Source organism: Mustela nivalis, assembly GCF_964662115.1.
Source record: "Mustela nivalis genome assembly, chromosome: 13".
Lineage (NCBI taxonomy): Eukaryota > Metazoa > Chordata > Mammalia > Carnivora > Mustelidae > Mustela > Mustela nivalis.
Window position 1 is genome coordinate 89,394,952 of NC_139032.1, and position 16,262 is coordinate 89,411,213.

The 16,262-nt window shown below is 59.4% G+C and overlaps 1 protein-coding gene across 5 annotated transcripts in view; it reads left to right on the forward strand.

Annotated features, from left to right (window-relative positions):
* NTNG2 (netrin G2) overlaps positions 1-6,690 on the forward strand; it is a 65,755-nt gene extending 59,065 nt beyond the window's left edge. For 4 of the 5 annotated variants that reach the window (XM_082696124.1, XM_082696126.1, XM_082696127.1 and 1 more), the window contains 3 exons: positions 3,392-3,559; positions 5,000-5,134; positions 5,726-6,690. In XM_082696124.1, the coding sequence (XP_082552250.1) occupies positions 3,392-3,559; positions 5,000-5,134; positions 5,726-5,961 (539 nt within the window). In that variant the 3' untranslated portion in view covers positions 5,962-6,690. Of the gene's footprint in view, positions 1-232; positions 308-1,792; positions 1,889-3,391; positions 3,560-4,999; positions 5,135-5,725 lie in introns of all 5 variants that reach the window. The other variant, XM_082696128.1, reaches the window with a different exon arrangement.
* The last annotated feature ends 9,572 nt before the right edge of the window (positions 6,691-16,262 follow it).

Sequence of the window (16,262 nt, forward strand, 5' to 3'; positions counted from 1 at the left end):
CCCCGTCCCCCTATCTCGCTTCAAGTTCACGTGTGCCCTCCATAAGCTGCAGTAGTGTAGACCCTGCCTCTCCAGTAGATTTGGACCCAGTTCTAGTTGGCCAGTGTAGACAGAGCCGCTTCTTACCGGGCTGCTGCTGCTGCTAAGGGTGTGTGATGCCTCAGTGTGTCTCCAGGACCCCCCCAGCCCCACCCTGTCCCATAACTGAGTTTCTTCTTTTCTTTCCCCCAAGAGCGGATCAGGCCATCTACCGCTGCCCCCCTTGGGGAGAGCTCCCCCTGGCCCCAGACGCCCTCCAGTGCAGAAGGTATGGGGGGAGGGTCTGCACGGGCATTAGACACCCCTGAAAACTCCTTAGACCCCAGGCCCCTCCCTCTTTAGTGGAGGCAGCAGGTGTATGTGGTGGGACTCAGGTGGGGCGGGGGGTCCGTGAGAGCTGGGGGTGGGGCTTGGAGCTCTACTTGCCCCCACTTCAACTCGCCTTAGAGATGCCCAGGGTGATACCACCAGACCCAACGCCTATTCATCCTTCATTCCCCTCAAGGGCTTTGGAGCTGCGTGGAGACTCTGCCCTGAGAGCAGGAACCCTGTCCTGCCACTGTGGGTCCCAGAACCCCCGGGGGCAGGGTTGGAGCCCAGAGAGAGTCAGGACTCCTGCAGGAGCCGGGTGGAAGTCAGACCCAGACAGAGGGGCGGGCTATGAGCAGATGGAAGAAGATAGCACATTCCAGGTGCAGGGCCAGCTAGGGCAGAGGCGTGGTGGTGGGGTGGCCGTGAGCAGGGCAGGAGGCGTAGTAGAAGCTACTGGTACCTCGTTGGGCGCCTCAGTCTCCTGCCGCAGTGGGAGGAGACGCACGTGGGCTCATTGGTGGCCGGAAACGGACGCGCGCAGGAAGCACACAGGGGCTTGCCCGACTCTCCAGGAAGGGAGGCTGTTCCCAGCCCAGCTCACCTGCTCCCTGGACATCAGTCCTACTGCCTGCTTAGACAACAGCCAGCCCCTCCGTGAGCAGTGAGCAGGGTTCTCGGCGCCCTCTGCTGGCAGGCAGTTCTGGAGCTGGATCCACACTAGGTGAGGGTCTGCAGGCCCCTGCGTCCGCATCCTCCCTGGTGATGGAGACCCTGGAGCCATCCCTTCCCTGCCCTGCACCGCCTAGGGCGCCGCAGGCTCCCAGAGGGACGCTGAGGCCTCTCTGCTGCCTGGCCAGCGTCCTGCTCACTCACCAACATGCGGCCAGGTCCTGGTGGGTTCTGATGCGGAAGGCGGGCGCCGTCTGGGCTTGCGGCTCGGCTCGCAACACCGCTGAGCAGGGAATCTGGGATAGGAAAGGACTCACTTTGGCTGGAAGAGGGGGGACGCGTCAGAAGGGGAGTTGCCAAAGCCTTGGACACCAGGGCCACTCTCTGGATGTGATGCTCGCGGGAGTTTGGAGAAGAGAGGATCTCCTCTTAAGGATCTCGATCGATGCCTGAGATCATTTAAAAAAAAAAAATCAGTTTCAGCAAAGCACCTTGCACCCTGTCAGGGATTGCTGGGGGTTAGAAAAGGAATTGGGGGGGAATTAATCCAGCCGAGTGTGTAAGTGATCTCCGAAGGGGCACCGAAGGCAGGGCTTTCTCCACATGCTCCTGGATGTGCTGTGTCCCCTCACATCTGAGCAGGTGACAAGCCTGCCCCAGAGCATCCCCAGGGCACGGTGGAAGCCTTTGCTGGGCCTTCCCGGGGCCCGGACAGCCCACCCGGGGCAGCTGGACCGTGGCGACGAAGGAGCTTATTTCTCATCTCTCCAAGCTGTGGGCACCTCCGCCGCTGCCCCTGCCCCGGCCTCCAAACCTTTCCAGCTCAAGCCCAAATCAGCTCAAGTGGTGCCCATTGAAGAGTTCCAAGGTAAGAGGAAGGCCCCGGGCCGGACCAGCCCTCCTCTCGCACCTCTATCCTCACCTCCGCTGGAAATAATGATGCGGGACGGAGGACCCATGCCTGGTTCAGAAAACCTCCCGGAGTAGCTGGGTCAAGGTGAAACTGAGCCTCTCTTCCCTCAGTCGCCCCTCCCCAAGGGAGCTGAGAGCAGGTATGAGTCAGAAGCACAGTGGGCAGGCACGGCGCAGGCAGAGCAGCAACCAGAAATAGTCTGTCCAGGCTGCCCTGGGGGGTGTGGCCCAGGGGCTTGTCTCGGTTGAAGCAAGAGCTGGGACGCAGGGGTCACTGCCACTACTCCTTGAGACACTTGGATGCTCACCTGGAAGGGACAGGTGAAGGGGGAGGGTCCAGGAAGCCCAAGGTGTGGCGTGCCCGCCGTCTCCTCCCTGGCACAGCTCCGAGGCTCATTTCTTTCCTCTCCCACCACAAAAGGGAGGTTGGGTCCTCTTGAGATACACAGATGGCACCCTCAGGAGGGTGGCCAGCGTCCTTCCCATTCAAGGGCAGCCACACTGGCTTTCCTTTTGAAGGGGATGTTGGGCCCCTTAGGAGGGACACCAAGGGATGGCCGCCTTCGTGGGGTCAGGGAGTGAAGCCCCAACACCTTTAGGATGCCTCGCCCTGGCAGTCATAGCACTCGCCCAGTGCTGGGAGATGGGGGCTGGGGTGGGGTGGTGAGGCTGGAGGAGACAGCAGGACGGACAGGGATCGCTGTCCTCAGTGCGGAGCCATGTGCACGCAGTAAGAGTCAGAAGCCAGGCCAAGGTGATCAGGAGGCGAAACAAGATGGCCCGGGCACAAACCCCAAGATGACATTCATTCTCGGGGGTGTGCAAGAAGAGGCCCTCTGGTGCCAATCACACTTGCAGAACAGCTCAGGCTGATCGTAAAAGGTCCAGCAGGTGGGCGTTTCCCTTCCAACCACCTTCCAAAGCAGCACATGGAGGAAGCCCCTGGCCCGTTGCATCTCACCCAGCGTCCGTGCATGCGTCCGTCCTTCACCGAGTCCCTGGGGGTGCAGTGCTGAGCGCCACGGACCCAGCAACTGCCCTTCCTAAGCTCGCGCCGGCCGCATGACCCATCCCCCCGCATGAATCACTTCCAATCACCCGGCATCTCGCAGGCAGCCTTCCAAGAGCTCGTCATTCTGGCACCCCGCCCGGCAGGTGCTGTCCACAGGCCCTCCCTGGGTTCCTGTCCCCAGGGCCAGGTGGGAACTTGTAGGCTGGGCCCACACGGGTCCTTCCTCTGGCTCAAAGGTGGCGCGCCTGCCTCCTCCCAGATGGTACAGAAGTGTTGGAGGCCCGTGGTACCTTCCCGTGCCAGTCAGGCCTCCCTGCATGTCCTCGGGCTGCTCTGTCCTAGCCCCGTGCCTCAGTTTCCCCCAATACATGGTGCAGGGGGTGGCAGGAAGGCACAGTCTGCCTTGGCTCACTGACCCGTGGTGTTTCTCACGCTCGGCTGGCCCAGACTGTGAGTGCTATGGCCACTCCAACCGCTGCAGCTACATCGACTTCCTAAACGTGGTGACCTGTGTCAGCTGCAAACACAACACGCGAGGCCAGCACTGCCAGCACTGCCGTCTGGGCTACTACCGCAATGGCTCTGCCGAGCTGGACGACGAGAACGTGTGCATCGGTGAGCCGCTGGGGCGGGGCGCAGGGGAGGGGCGGGGCGCTGGGCGGGGCGGGCTCCGGAGACCCTGGCGTCAACAGGTGCTGGGGAACCCTGGGGGCGTGGGGCGGATTTCTGGGACCCATTTCCTCTGGGCGTCTGGAAGGACAGAAGTTTCTGAAATCTGCTCTATTAATAACTTCCCCCTTCCGCCATCCCCACAGACATTGGAAATTGAGAACCACTCATTAGAGTCAAAGACTGATTCTAGAGTTTGCTGTCTGCCTCAGTTTCCCCACTTGTAAAGTGGGGAAGTGGATTAGATCAAAAGTTTTCAACTCCCTTTTGTGGCTGAAGCTTTTCTCCCAGTGCAGTTCTTCTGATGCTTTATAATCAGAGGCCCAGCTTGTAGGACCCAGTGGTCACTCGGACCGCTTTCTTCAGAGTGTGCTGCAGGACTGGCTTTGGGGTAGAGAAGAAAGCCGCGGGGGGCCCTGGACCAGGGGTGGGGCTGCCCATCCCGAAAGGCCAAACACATGGCCTCGGCCAACACCCGCCCGCCTGGAAGGGCTGCACACCACCTCTGCCTCTGTCTCCAATGGAGGCCAATGCTCAGTCCTAGGGCCCCCAGCCCCCCCAGCCCCCTAAGCCCCGTAAGCCCCTCGTCCACCCACCGGTCAGCGCCAACTTCACAGAGGAGGGGCTGCCTTCAAGGCGGGAGCTGTCAGTCTGAATTATGGCATTGGCTTTCAGATAATTCCATCAACTCTAAAGTGAACCTAACAGAATTGTGCTGCCGGTGTCACAGGAGCCCGCTGCAGGGACAGGGTGGGGCGTCTGGGTGGGGGGCGAGGCACCCCCCTCCCCATACCCTCCTTCTTTCCTTGCCTCTCTCTGCCTCCTCTGGGCCAGCTTTGGGCTTCAAGGCCTCCCAGAGTGGGGACACTTGCCCCCCATCCAGTGCGGAGGCCCCAGGAAACTAACTGGGAAGGGGCTAGGGAGAGGCTGGGGGCCTCTGGGGCTGCCCCCCCCCACACACGCCCACGCCGCCCTGGGGAGGAGATGCGGAGGCGGACTACTGCCCCCCGCAAGCCTTGCTTCCGATGAGGCTCTTCCCACCTGACAAGAATCTTGGAGCCCTTTGGAGCGTGGAAGAATCAGCATTCCCTCCAGTTCCACAGACGGAAACCGCGGCCCAGAGAGGGCTGGGGGCTGCTCCAGGCCACACAGCAACAGGGCCAGGGGAACAGAGTGGGTAACGGATGCTAAAGAACCAAGACAGAACAGTCTTCCCTAGAGATGTGCACCCTCGGGCAGCCGTGAGCTCCCGTGGCGATGGTGTGGGGTGCACCGCCCGGGGATTACCGAGAGCCGGCCCGAGGATGGGGGCCGCACCGGGTGGGGGTCAGTGCGGAGGACGCCCACAGGTCGTCCTGACCGCGCGCCGGGCACGTGTCCTTCCAGAGTGTAACTGCAACCAGATCGGCTCCGTGCACGACCGGTGCAACGAGACCGGCTTCTGCGAGTGCCGCGAGGGCGCAGCGGGCCCCAAGTGCGACGACTGCCTCCCCACGCACTATTGGCGCCAGGGCTGCTACCGTGAGTGCGCGCCCGGTGGGCGGAGCCTGCTGCTGCGGGGGGCGGGGCTAGTGCCTGCGGAGGCGGGGCTTCGGTTGTGGGTGGAGCGAGGGACGGGGTCCGCTGTGGGCGGGGTCTGCTGCGACAGGAATCTGGGGCGGGTGCCAGGTGGGAACCACGGGGTGGCGGAACTGGGGGTTGGTTGAGAAGGGAGATGGAGGCAGAGGTGGAGCGGGCGGGTTGGGGGTTGTGACGGGGCGGGGGAGGGCGGCTGCCCGAGGAAATGAGGACCTGGCGGGACCGAAAGGCCGAGGGGGCGCTAGCCCCGGGGGAGGGTGGAAGGGCGCAGGGAACAGCAGGTGCAAAGCTCCGGAGGGGAGAGAGCAGGGGCGTCCCAAGGCCCGTGGGCCCGGGAGCAGGGAGACACGGGCGGTGGCGGGAGAAAAGAGGCCAGGTCTCGCCCGGCCGCTGTCGCCGTGCACGCAGGGGCGTTTCGCACCGAGGGGCCCGGAGCCTCCAGCAGCCCCCGCCGCCCCGCCGCGCTTCGTCGCGGAAGCTCCAGCGAGGGGGTGGACGGGCCCCGCCCGCGTTAACTGCCCCTCTGCCCCGCAGCCAACGTGTGCGACGACGACCAGCTGCTCTGCCAGAACGGCGGCACGTGCGTGCAGAACCAGCGCTGCGCCTGCCCGAGCGGCTACACCGGCGTGCGCTGCGAGCAGCCCCGCTGCGACCCCGCGGCGGACGACGGCGGCCTGGACTGCGACCGCGCGCCCGGGGCCGCCCCGCGCCCCGCCACCCTGCTCGGCTGCCTGCTGCTGCTGGGGCTGGCCGCCCGCCTGGGCTGCTGAGCCCGGCCCGGACGACCCCGCGCCCGGGGAGCCGAGGACGGGACGGGGGGGGGGCTCGGGGCTTCGGGGGTGGGGGGAGCCCCGGCGTCCCGGGCCCGGCGGCGAGAAGGGTGCGGCCCGAGCTGCTCCCAGGTGCTACTCAGCAGAGTCCTCCCGCCCGCCCGCGCCGCGCCCCGCGGCCCCCGCCGCGCCCTGGCAGTGCCCGCCGCAGGGGGCGCGGTGGGGCGCCGCCCCGCAGCCTGTGATTTGGGTCTTAGTTTTTTCTTTTCTACTACCCGCCGCCCCCACCCTTTTTTTTTTTTTTTTTTTTTTGCTGGCGGTGAGATGGGGGTGGGGAGAAACGCTGCTCACCTCGACACCTCCAGGTCCCGCCTCCCAACACACACACACACACACACACTCACACACACTCGCGCGCGCGACTGTTGCGGACACCCCCTGCGCCTGTCCCCGGCTTGCCACCGGCCAGCGGACCGGAGGTCCCGTTGCCTACAACTCTTCTTTGTTTTCTTTCCTTTGCAACCCACCAGACTCCGTGAGGCCTGGTGACCAAGGGACTCACCGTCTGGGGGAGGGAGTTGGGAAGGAGGGTTGGGAGGGCTGGAGACTGTGTTTCGCAGAGAAACTATTTTTGTTTGTATTAACCGTCCCCTGGAAGGAGGACTCAGGGCCGCTGCTGGTGGTTGATGGTGTGTAATCCGACGAGTAAAGAGTCTGCTCACTGCTGCCTCCTGGGCCTGTTTTCTTGGTGTTCATCTACACCCGAGCTCACAGAGCACCTTGGAGAAAGGTTTTCACCGTGAAGGCCACCACTTCCCCCGGCCTTTCTGTGACCGAGATCAGGCAGCCCTCCTCCCAGCGGTGTGGCTAAGCCCTTCTTAGGGGGGACCCACACGTTAGCAGCTTCCACAGACGGGTGCCTCCCTCTTTTCCCTTGGGAAAAAAAAAATGCAAAGTTTATTGGCACTTTTCCTCAGCTGTCTTTGAATTTAAAGACACATGGGGGACATTGGTGTCATTGCTAGGAGGCCCAAGGGAGGGGACTGGTGGTTTATAATGCGGGATGGAGGGGTCTCTCAGACCTGTGGGACCCCCGGCCCGGGCCCGGTGTCTGCTGCTGTAGCCTCCTTCCAGCACTTGGGGCTGGAATCCGTAGTCGGGGTCCAGAGCCCACCCCCCTCTCCTTCCCCTTTCCCTCCCAAAGATTGCACAGGGGGTGGCCAAGAGGACCCAGGGGCAGCCTGGGAGTTGTGAGACCCTGAAGAAGGGGGTCCAGCCGCCCAGGCCCTGAGCCGAGGGAGCGCCCCCTGCATCTCTCCTGCCCTTGGATGCTCATACTTCGCCCTGCTGACTCTCCAGAAGGTCCACATTTCTCCCAAAGATTCCCAGCGCCATGGGTCAGTTCTGGCTCCCAGCTCCTGCTGCAGCAACCCCCAAAACCCGCCCCCACCCACAATTGCCTTCTGGAATCTGCAGCCACTGTTTCCAGGCTGGGAAGTTTAGACCTGCCTCCCCCACCCACCCTCAATTCCCCCAAACAAGGCTAAGACCCAGTTCCACAGAACTTGGCCTTGAGAACGAAGAGATTACAATGCAGCGCCGGAGGAGGCGCTACAACTGGGTATGAAACAGGATTCAAGGCTTGTCAAGGCCCAAGGCCAGTGCTGCTGGCCTCTCTCAGCTCCCAACCCCAACACCAGGGGTCAACTCCCAACCGTTAAAAGAAGTGCCTCTGTCAGGCCCCCGTGGCTTCTTTACCTCCTTCCTTACCGTCAGAACCCCAGGGAAAATAAGGCCTCCCAGGGCTCCCTGTGCATGGGAGTGGGCTGCTGACACAGTTCTGACCACTGAAATGTAAGCAGGAGGGATGGATGGGGCTTCTAGAAAGTTCCTTAAAAACCCTTCCCCTCCCTACTCCCCACCAAGCTTTAGTTGGTGGGTTTGGGGCCCTGGCCCTGCTCTTTTGCCCCTCCCCCAGTGCTGAGGCAGTGGAAGTGAGAGGCCTCCCCAACTCCCGAAACCCCACCCCCCACACCGCCGCCCCCTGGGTCTGACAACCCCAGCCATGAGGGCATCCTTCCCAGGATGATGGAGCCGAGGAACCAGCAGAGACAAGCACACCAGGCCTACTTGTCAACCTCTGCACTTGTTCATGTGTGAGAAAAACATAAATCTTGATGTGATTAAAACACTGGAATTAAGATATTCTGTCTGGTCCAGAGTTTCCAGTTCTTAACCTGCTGGCTCTCCTCACCAGCATCTGGGCCCCCACCTGCCCGCGCCCGAGTCCACTAAGGACAGAGAGACTGATGCCCTTCCTCTCTCAGCTGCCGCCTGCCACCACCCCCACCCCACAACCCAGCCCATGAGGAGGACAAGGGATTACCGCATTCGCCTGCACTCTCCAGGCCTTGCCGTCTCAAGCCACCTTCGGCCTGGTGTGGGCGGGCAGAGCAAACCCACCACTAGGCACAGTACCGGGTAGATACAATTTGGAAACAAGTGTCGCCTTCCTCCACCTCCTCAGGATGTTAAATACAAAAGCACAACAGTAATACAAGCCCAAACACACACACAAAAACGCCCCTTAGGTCCGGTCCCCACGTGAGAAGCAGAGCCTGAGACAGGGGTTCGGATATGCCTTTGCTGAGGTAGTGAGGGAATTAGGGTGTGGGGCGTGGGGAAGACCCAGCACCGATGTCCCCCATCAGCCTGGTCCACTGCGGGGACTTTGGAGCAAAAATCACATTGTGAAGCAAGGGGCGTCTTCAGGGCCCGCAGCCATTGGCCCCATCCTGCCCTGGGGGGCTACCGTCAGTCCTGCAGTACAGAAGGTAGGTGGCCGTGAGCTGTGAATAGGCCAACACAGCAGTGCGGGGTGGGGGGGTGCTCCCATGAAGCGTCTCGGGGCTGAGTACCAACAACTCTGCACGTGCACACACACGCTTTCCCCTTTCTGTGGTCCTGGGCGTGTCCCTGGAAGGGTCCTGAGGGGTCTAGGAGGAAAGGGACGTCTGCGGGCAACGCTCTGTCCTCCCTGACCTCTCCTGGCCAGACCAGTGTTGTGTTCACCCCCCTGAGGCTGGTCTGAGTGAGGCTGGGGAGGTGGACGGCAGGTACATCAGAGCAGAAGCCCCAGTCCCTGAGCCACTCAGACCCTGACCTCGGAGCGCGAGATGCCGGTGGCCATTTGGAAAACTCTGACATTTTCCAGGCAGCGGGGAGAAGGAGGAACAAGGTTAGCTGGACCCAAAGTCATAGCCCAGCCTCTCCTAAATAGCGCATCCTGTTTCTGAGCTCAGGTTCGGAGCCCTGCCTCTAGAGGTCAAGAGGCCAAGGTCCCCATTCCGCAGCTTGGATAACAGCCGTCCATCATCCGTCATCGCCCTCTCCCGCGCACAAGTGAATGCCCCTCCTCACCCTAGCACGGGTTTCCCATCCTCGGTGCCTTTGACATGAGGACCAGAAACTTCCGGGAAGGCGGCTGCATCCCCGGCCTCGGGTCCCAAGATTCCAGGAGCATCTCCTTCTCTGGGGTGAAAACCAAAAGTGCTTCTAGGCATTGCAGATCGGGAGCCAAACAGGCCCAGGTGGAGAGCCACGGCCCCAGGCAGAAGGGACTGTCATACCCATTTTATAGACAGGGAAGAGGAGGTCCACCAAGGGAGGCTAGGAGAGAAGCAACTGGCCTGAAACCACACTCGCTGAGTCAGGGGGCAGGAGCTGAGTCGTCAGCCTGCCTCTGGACCCCAGCAGCCCAGGCAGGGGGGCAGCTGCCCAGGGTTGGGGTGAGGGTTGGGGAGGGCCCCGCAGCGGCTTCTGCTTCTGCTTCTGCCTGCTTTGCCCTTCAACCCTGTGCCCCCACATAGTCTCTATAGCGAGCGCCACGGCAGGCAGAGCAAGGAGCCCTGGGGAGCTGGGCTTCATCCAAATAGCTCTGCTGTCACAGGAAATGTCTCCCCGCACCCCAGCCGCCCCTCTGCGGCAGCTCGGCTCGCCCCCTGCCCCCCGCTCGCCCCCTCTAAATAAGCAGGACTGCTGTGTTAGCATTTCTGGCCTCCCTGCCATGCGTCACACTTATGAGGCATTTATGGGCGCCTGGGGAACAGCCCTCGGCATCACCAGGCAGGCCTGGGTGGGCAGGGCTCAAAGGGGGTCACCCCACGCCTGCACCCCTGCCCTGGGCCCCACAGTTCTGGCTAGGCCGGCCCCCCTCAGCAGCCCCAAAGGGACCCCAGCACATCTCAGCACATCTCAGGCCGTAAGAGTTCAGGGCAAAGGCCCAGGGAAGAAAAGCTTTACTTGTTTATTTTTCCTTTTCAAAACACAAATCAGACCGTAGGGAAGTTAGCAAATACAAAGAAGCGAAATAATAATAATTTTGGAATTAAAATCACCCACAATCCTCTGTTCGGAGCTAATAACAGTTAATATCTTCTGATACCCATTTCTAGTACTTTTCCTTAAAGCAAACGTACATGGACAGTTTGGGGCGGGGTGGCGGGAGGGGGGGACTGTAAAGCCAAGTAGCAAGCATCACGGTTGGGCCTGACATTCCTTATTTCCCGAATCCCGGCCAGGAAGCTGGGAAGTGGGCTTTGTCAGCATGACCAGGTGACTGAGGACAGCGCGAGCATCCAGAAGTGTCCTGCTCAGAGAGCTCAGGCACAGCACAAAAGCCGGCTCCGGGGAGTTTAGGCAGAAGAGATTACTTGAAGGCACGTGTCCTGTGGGCCCAGAGGCTTCCGGGGACCCTGCCCGAGCCCCAGGTCTGCCAGGTACGCCCAGCCTTGTGCCCCGCATTTCCCATTCCACCCAGGGAGCTGGTCTCTCCTCCGCAGCCGGCGGAAAGGCGCAAAGAAACAAAGACCATCCGGCACAGAGAGGGTAAGGCACGCGGCCCAGAGCCACGCAGCCAGGAAGAAACAGCGCCGGGGGTGCAAATCCAGACTCTCTGGTGCAGAACCAAGATTTTCACCCTGAACTGCACACGGCCACCTTTTCCCTCTATTTTATTTGACCTTTTAAAACAATAACGGCCTGGCCCTGAATATCAAAGGGGGTGTTTGGCAGTGAAAAAGAAATGCAGGGGCGCCTGGGTGGCTCAGTGGGTGAAGCCTCTGCCTTCGGTTCAGGTCATGATCCCCGAGTCCTGGGATCGAGCCCCGCATCGGGCTCCCTGCTCAGTGGGGAGCCTCCTTCCCCCTCTGTCTCTGCCTGCGTCTCTGCCTTTCTGTCTGTCAAGTAAATAAATAAAATCTTAAAAAAAAAGCAAGCAGGCAATGCAAAAGCACATCCTTTCATTCTCTGCTTCCACCTGCTCCTGTCTTCCCCACCCAGAACCGGGTGATCTCGGGCAGGTTACTCACTCTCTCGGCTGTGCAGTGGGGGTGTTACACTAGTAAAACTAGTACCAGCATCTCAGGCCATTGGGGGGAATTCAGCAAGTTGAGACCGTGCTTAGAACAGCGCATGGCACCGCTGTCCCTGCCCAGGTCCCCTCTTCCCCCCCCCCCCCCGACCCCAACAGACCTGCAAGGGGCGCATCACTCTGCCCTTCTCCCGATCTCTATTTATATCCGAGTGTCTTCAGTGCCAGGCGCCGGGGCCTGTGGAATCAGGCCGACACCCTGGCCCCGGTCCCAGCTCTGGCCGGGGCCCAGCGACGGCCCCCCCATCCTCACGGTCATGTCCAGAACCAAGGCACTGGGTACGCAGGGGAGGGTCCCGCTCAGGGGCCCAGGGTCTGAACCAGCAGACTGTGAGGGCTGACGGCGCAGGGAAAGGGCAGGGAGGGTCCCTGGAGATAGCGATGAGGAAGGTCTCCCATCCTGATTCCCCCGGGGACAAAGGAAGTCTGAGATGAGCTTGAAACCTTTTGTATCACGAGGTACGGAGGGGCGTGGAGATCACTGGAGTGGAGTGAGAAAACTGACAGCAGCAGATGTTTACACTCTGTGGTTTTTGTTTTAAGGAAACCCTCCGTCCCCATCCATATTCAAAAAGGGGAGGTGGGGCCGCCTGGGTGGTTCAGTGGGTTAAAGCCTCTGCCTTCAGCCCAGGTCATGATCTCAGGGTCCTGGGATTGAGCCCCACATCGGGCTCTCTGCTCAGCTGGGAGCCTGCTTCCTCCTCTCTCTCTGCCTGCCTCTCTGCCTCCTTGTGTTCTCTGTCTGTCAAATAATATTTAACCAATTGGGTGCCTAGGTAGCTCAGTCGGTTGAGTGTCTGCCTTTGGCTCAGGTCATGATCCTGGGGTCCTGAGATCGAGTCCTACATCGGGCTCCCTGCTCAGTGGGAAGTCTGCTTCTCCTGTCTCTGCCCTGTTCATGCTCTCTCTCTCTCTCACACTCTCTCTCTCCGATAATGGATTTTTTAAAAAATAAAAATAAATATTTAACCCGGCTCTAATCACAAGGAAACGATCGGACAAATCTAGATTCTGGGGTATTCTAAAAGCTACCTAGCGTTTAATTGTCAAAAATGTCTGTACCATGACAGACTGACACAAAATAAAATTTACAAAGGAGTGGAACGTTTTACACACAGGAGGCTGAAGAGACTGGGCAACTAAATGCAATGTGTGATCCTTGATTGGATTCAGAATTAAAGTCTTTTTTAAAAACTCAGCAATAAAGGACGTTTTAGGATAACGGCAGAAATGTGAACACAAATCAGATGATTACATCCGATTTCGGTAACTGCTGTTACTGTGTTTTTAAAAGTCCTTATTCCTTGGAAATACGTTCTCCAGTATTTAGAAGTGAGATATCATGATTATCCCAACACATTTTGACACTGATTTGAGAAAACCAAACGCAGAGGCAAATGAACGGGACAAGGAAGCGTCATGTGGTAAGTGTCGGAAACTGCGGAACCTGCGTGCTTTCCGTCTTCGTTGAATTTAGATCTTCGTTGCACTATTTTAACTTTCTTTTACATTTAAAAATTTCAGGACAAGAAGTTGAATGAAAACGATACAATTTTTTTTTGTAAAGATCTTATTTATTTATTTGACAGAGAGAGAGAGACAGCCGGAGAGGGAACACAAGCAGGGGGAGTGGGAGAGGGAGAAGCAGGCTTCCCCCCCAAGCAGGGAGCCTGATGCGGGGCTTGATCTCAGGATCCTGAGACCATGACCAGAGCCGAAGGCAGACGCTTAACAAATGAGCCACCCAGGCGCCCCGAAAAATGATAAAATTTTTAAAATAAACTTGTTAATAAAGGTGCATTGTGAGAAGCAGGAAATACAACTGTCTTCCTTCCTCATGCCATACATTAAAATAAACTCAAGAGGTTCAAGGCGAAGTAACGTTTTGAAAGCTTTAGGAGACTGATAAATTCAACCACATTACAATAAAAATCTCCTATACCGTAAAAGACAAGAGGAAAAAAGCAGAAGCCGGGACGGAGACAAGATACTGGAAACGCATGCAGAGATAATGGATTAACATGGAAAATACAAGAATTTCTAACAACAACAACAACAACAAATCCAGGGAGAAAAGGAACAGCCCAAGAAAGCCAGGAGAGGAGGCGGAGAGCAAACCCCGGAGGAGGGAAAGAAAGTGGTCAGCAAACCTGAGACCCACCCCAGGGCAATGCAGGAAATACAAAGTTTACCCCCATGGGATTAGCAAAGAAGCTTTTAAAAAATTCTGGTAGCACCGAGTGTTTGTGAGGACGTGGGGCATCGAGCTGGCCCATGCACTGCTGGCGGGAGTGTCCGTCAGCGGACCGTTTAGTCTCCTGTGGCTTCGCCCTGCAGGCCCTCGGCTCCGCGCCGCCCGGAGAAAATCCAGCCCCGGGGACCGGAGCGTGCGTGCGGGGTGACCGCGGCAGTACCGGACAGTGAGCGAGTAGCGGGAGAACCCGGCTGCGCGCCACAGGAGCCCAGCTAGCGGCTTGCAGGGCAGCCCCGCCCTGGGAGAGCAGCTCGAGGTGGCCCTGGGTGACCGGGAGGGGCCCCTCGGCCGCGGCACGACTGACCCTTCGCACCGGATCGTTCTGCCGCGAGGGTGTCTTTGCACACCAGGCGGCGTCAGGCTGCACGCTTGGCTCGCGACAGACGCAAGTGGCGCCCACCCACCCCCAAATTGCACCCCCCCCCCACCGAGAACCCCTCAACCGGAGGTGCGTGCGTCCCCACGGAGAGACCCTAAAAGACACATCACAGGAGAGAGGCGGCACCATATCCTTCATAAAAACGCTGAAACATCCAAAACAAATGCATCCCCGTTCCCCAGATGAGGCTCGGGTGGGGGGCACGTGGCCCGAAGTCCCCCGCTAGAGCCAGAGTGGGGCCGCAAGCCCCGTGGCAACGTGCGCGCGTGTGCCACTCGGGTAAGTCAGCCCCTACCTAGGTTTGTATGCGGGGTTTTCCCGGTGCCCTTGGCCGTCTTCCCCGATGACGCAATGCTTCCACGGTCAGCGCCGCGCTGCTCGATGCCTCTCTACCTCTGGGGACACGGGCACGGGCCCTGGTCCATAAAGGGCCCCAGGTCAAACCGGCTTTGAGAACGACCCCTACAGATGGGCGGTTTCCGCCCCTTCCCCCGAGTCCCTCGTGCAAATAACATTTATGGCTGCGCACCACGGCGCCGGGGGCGTCTCTGAGGGAAAACCTGCTCCCCCACCTGCGAGCTCCTCCCGGCTCTGCCCGGCTCGTTGCCTCTTGCTCTGCGTGCGCCGAGGCCGCAGGGCGGCAGCGCGGGTCACTGTCCCCACCGCCCACCCGGAGCTGGAGCCGAGCTGGGGGTCAGATCCCCAGGCGGGTCACCTCCGCGGGCCCCAGGGAGCGTGGAGCGCGGGTCACTGTCCCCACCGCCCACCCGGAGCTGGAGCCGAGCTGGGGGTCAGATCCCCAGGCGGGTCCCCTCCGCGGGCCCCAGGGAGCGTGGAGCGGGCCAACAGCGCCGCCCTGCCGGTGGCAAGTTCCTTCGCATTAGGGCAGCTGGGGCGCACCTGGCACGTGCACCTGGCACGGCGCGGATCCCTGCTGTTCCTGGAGTGCAGCCCACATGGCGCAATCCTGGCTGGGGAGGGCTGCGTGTGTCCCCCGTAGCGCCGCTGCCCCGCTGGCCATCCATGCGCCAGCCCCGGCAGTGCCCCCACTCTGGGGGTCCTGGGTGGGAAGGCTCCGAGACCTGGTGGCTGTGGCCTGAGGGGACCCCAAGAGCCCTGGGGGCGGTGAGCACCTGTGCAGGGCAGCCAAGGACGTGGAGCCCATCGCGGGAAAGTGGCTCACAAGGAGTGAGGAAAATACTGCTAACACAGCCTTTCTCGAAAGCTCCGGGTGGCTCAGTCGGTTAAGCAGCTGCCTTTGGCTCAGGTCATGATCCCAGGATCCTGGGATCGAGTCCCACATCCGTCTCCTTGTTCGCCCAGGAGCCTGCTCTCTCTTTCCCTCTGCCTGCCACTCTGCCAGCTTGTGCTCTCTCTCTCTCTCTCTCTCTCTCTGTCAAATAAATACAATCTTTTTTAAAAAGTTAATTTTATTATAAAAATAATTCACACTCATTGTACAAGAAATAGAAAAAAATTTTTTTAAAAAACATATATCTGTAATAAACTTGCATTTACTCCCTGGACTAGTCGGGCACAGAGGGTTTCTAGGGCGGTGGAACCATCCTGTGTGACACTGGAATGGCCCACGGGTGTCATCACACGATCTCCAGACCCTTGGAATGCAGGTGAGTGAACCCTTATGCAAACCATGGACGCAGGGCCCGCAGCAGATGCGCCCTCCGGAGAGGGCGGGAGGCGGTGGGGAGGCTGGTGTGGGGGGAGAAGGATCTTCAGACAAAACTCTGTACCTTCCTCTCCTCTTTATGTGAACCTAAAATGCTCTGTCAAATAAAACTTATTTTAAAAACCCCAACTACCTAGTCCTTGTTAAACATACTGGAAAATTGTCTTTTTAGGGTTTCTTTTTCCCTATTAAAAAAAAATCTGTGCGTTGTATGTACACATACATGCACACACACACAGAGAAGAAAAATAACACCGCCCCTTGCCATGATATTGTGAAGCTTTTCCAGGTCAAGAAAAATGACTGAGGGCTGCTTGGGTGGCTCGACGTCGTTAAGTTTCTGCCTTCGGCTCAGGTCACGATCCCAGGGTCCTGGGATCGAGCCCCACATCGGCCTCCCTGCCCTGGGATCGAGCCCCACATCGGCCTCCCTGCTCAGCGAGAAGCCTGCTTGTCCCTCTCTCTCTGCCGGACACTCTGTGTTCCCTCTCTCGCTGTGTCTCTTTCTGTCAAGTAAATTATTTAAAAAAGAAGAAAAAAATGACTGAAA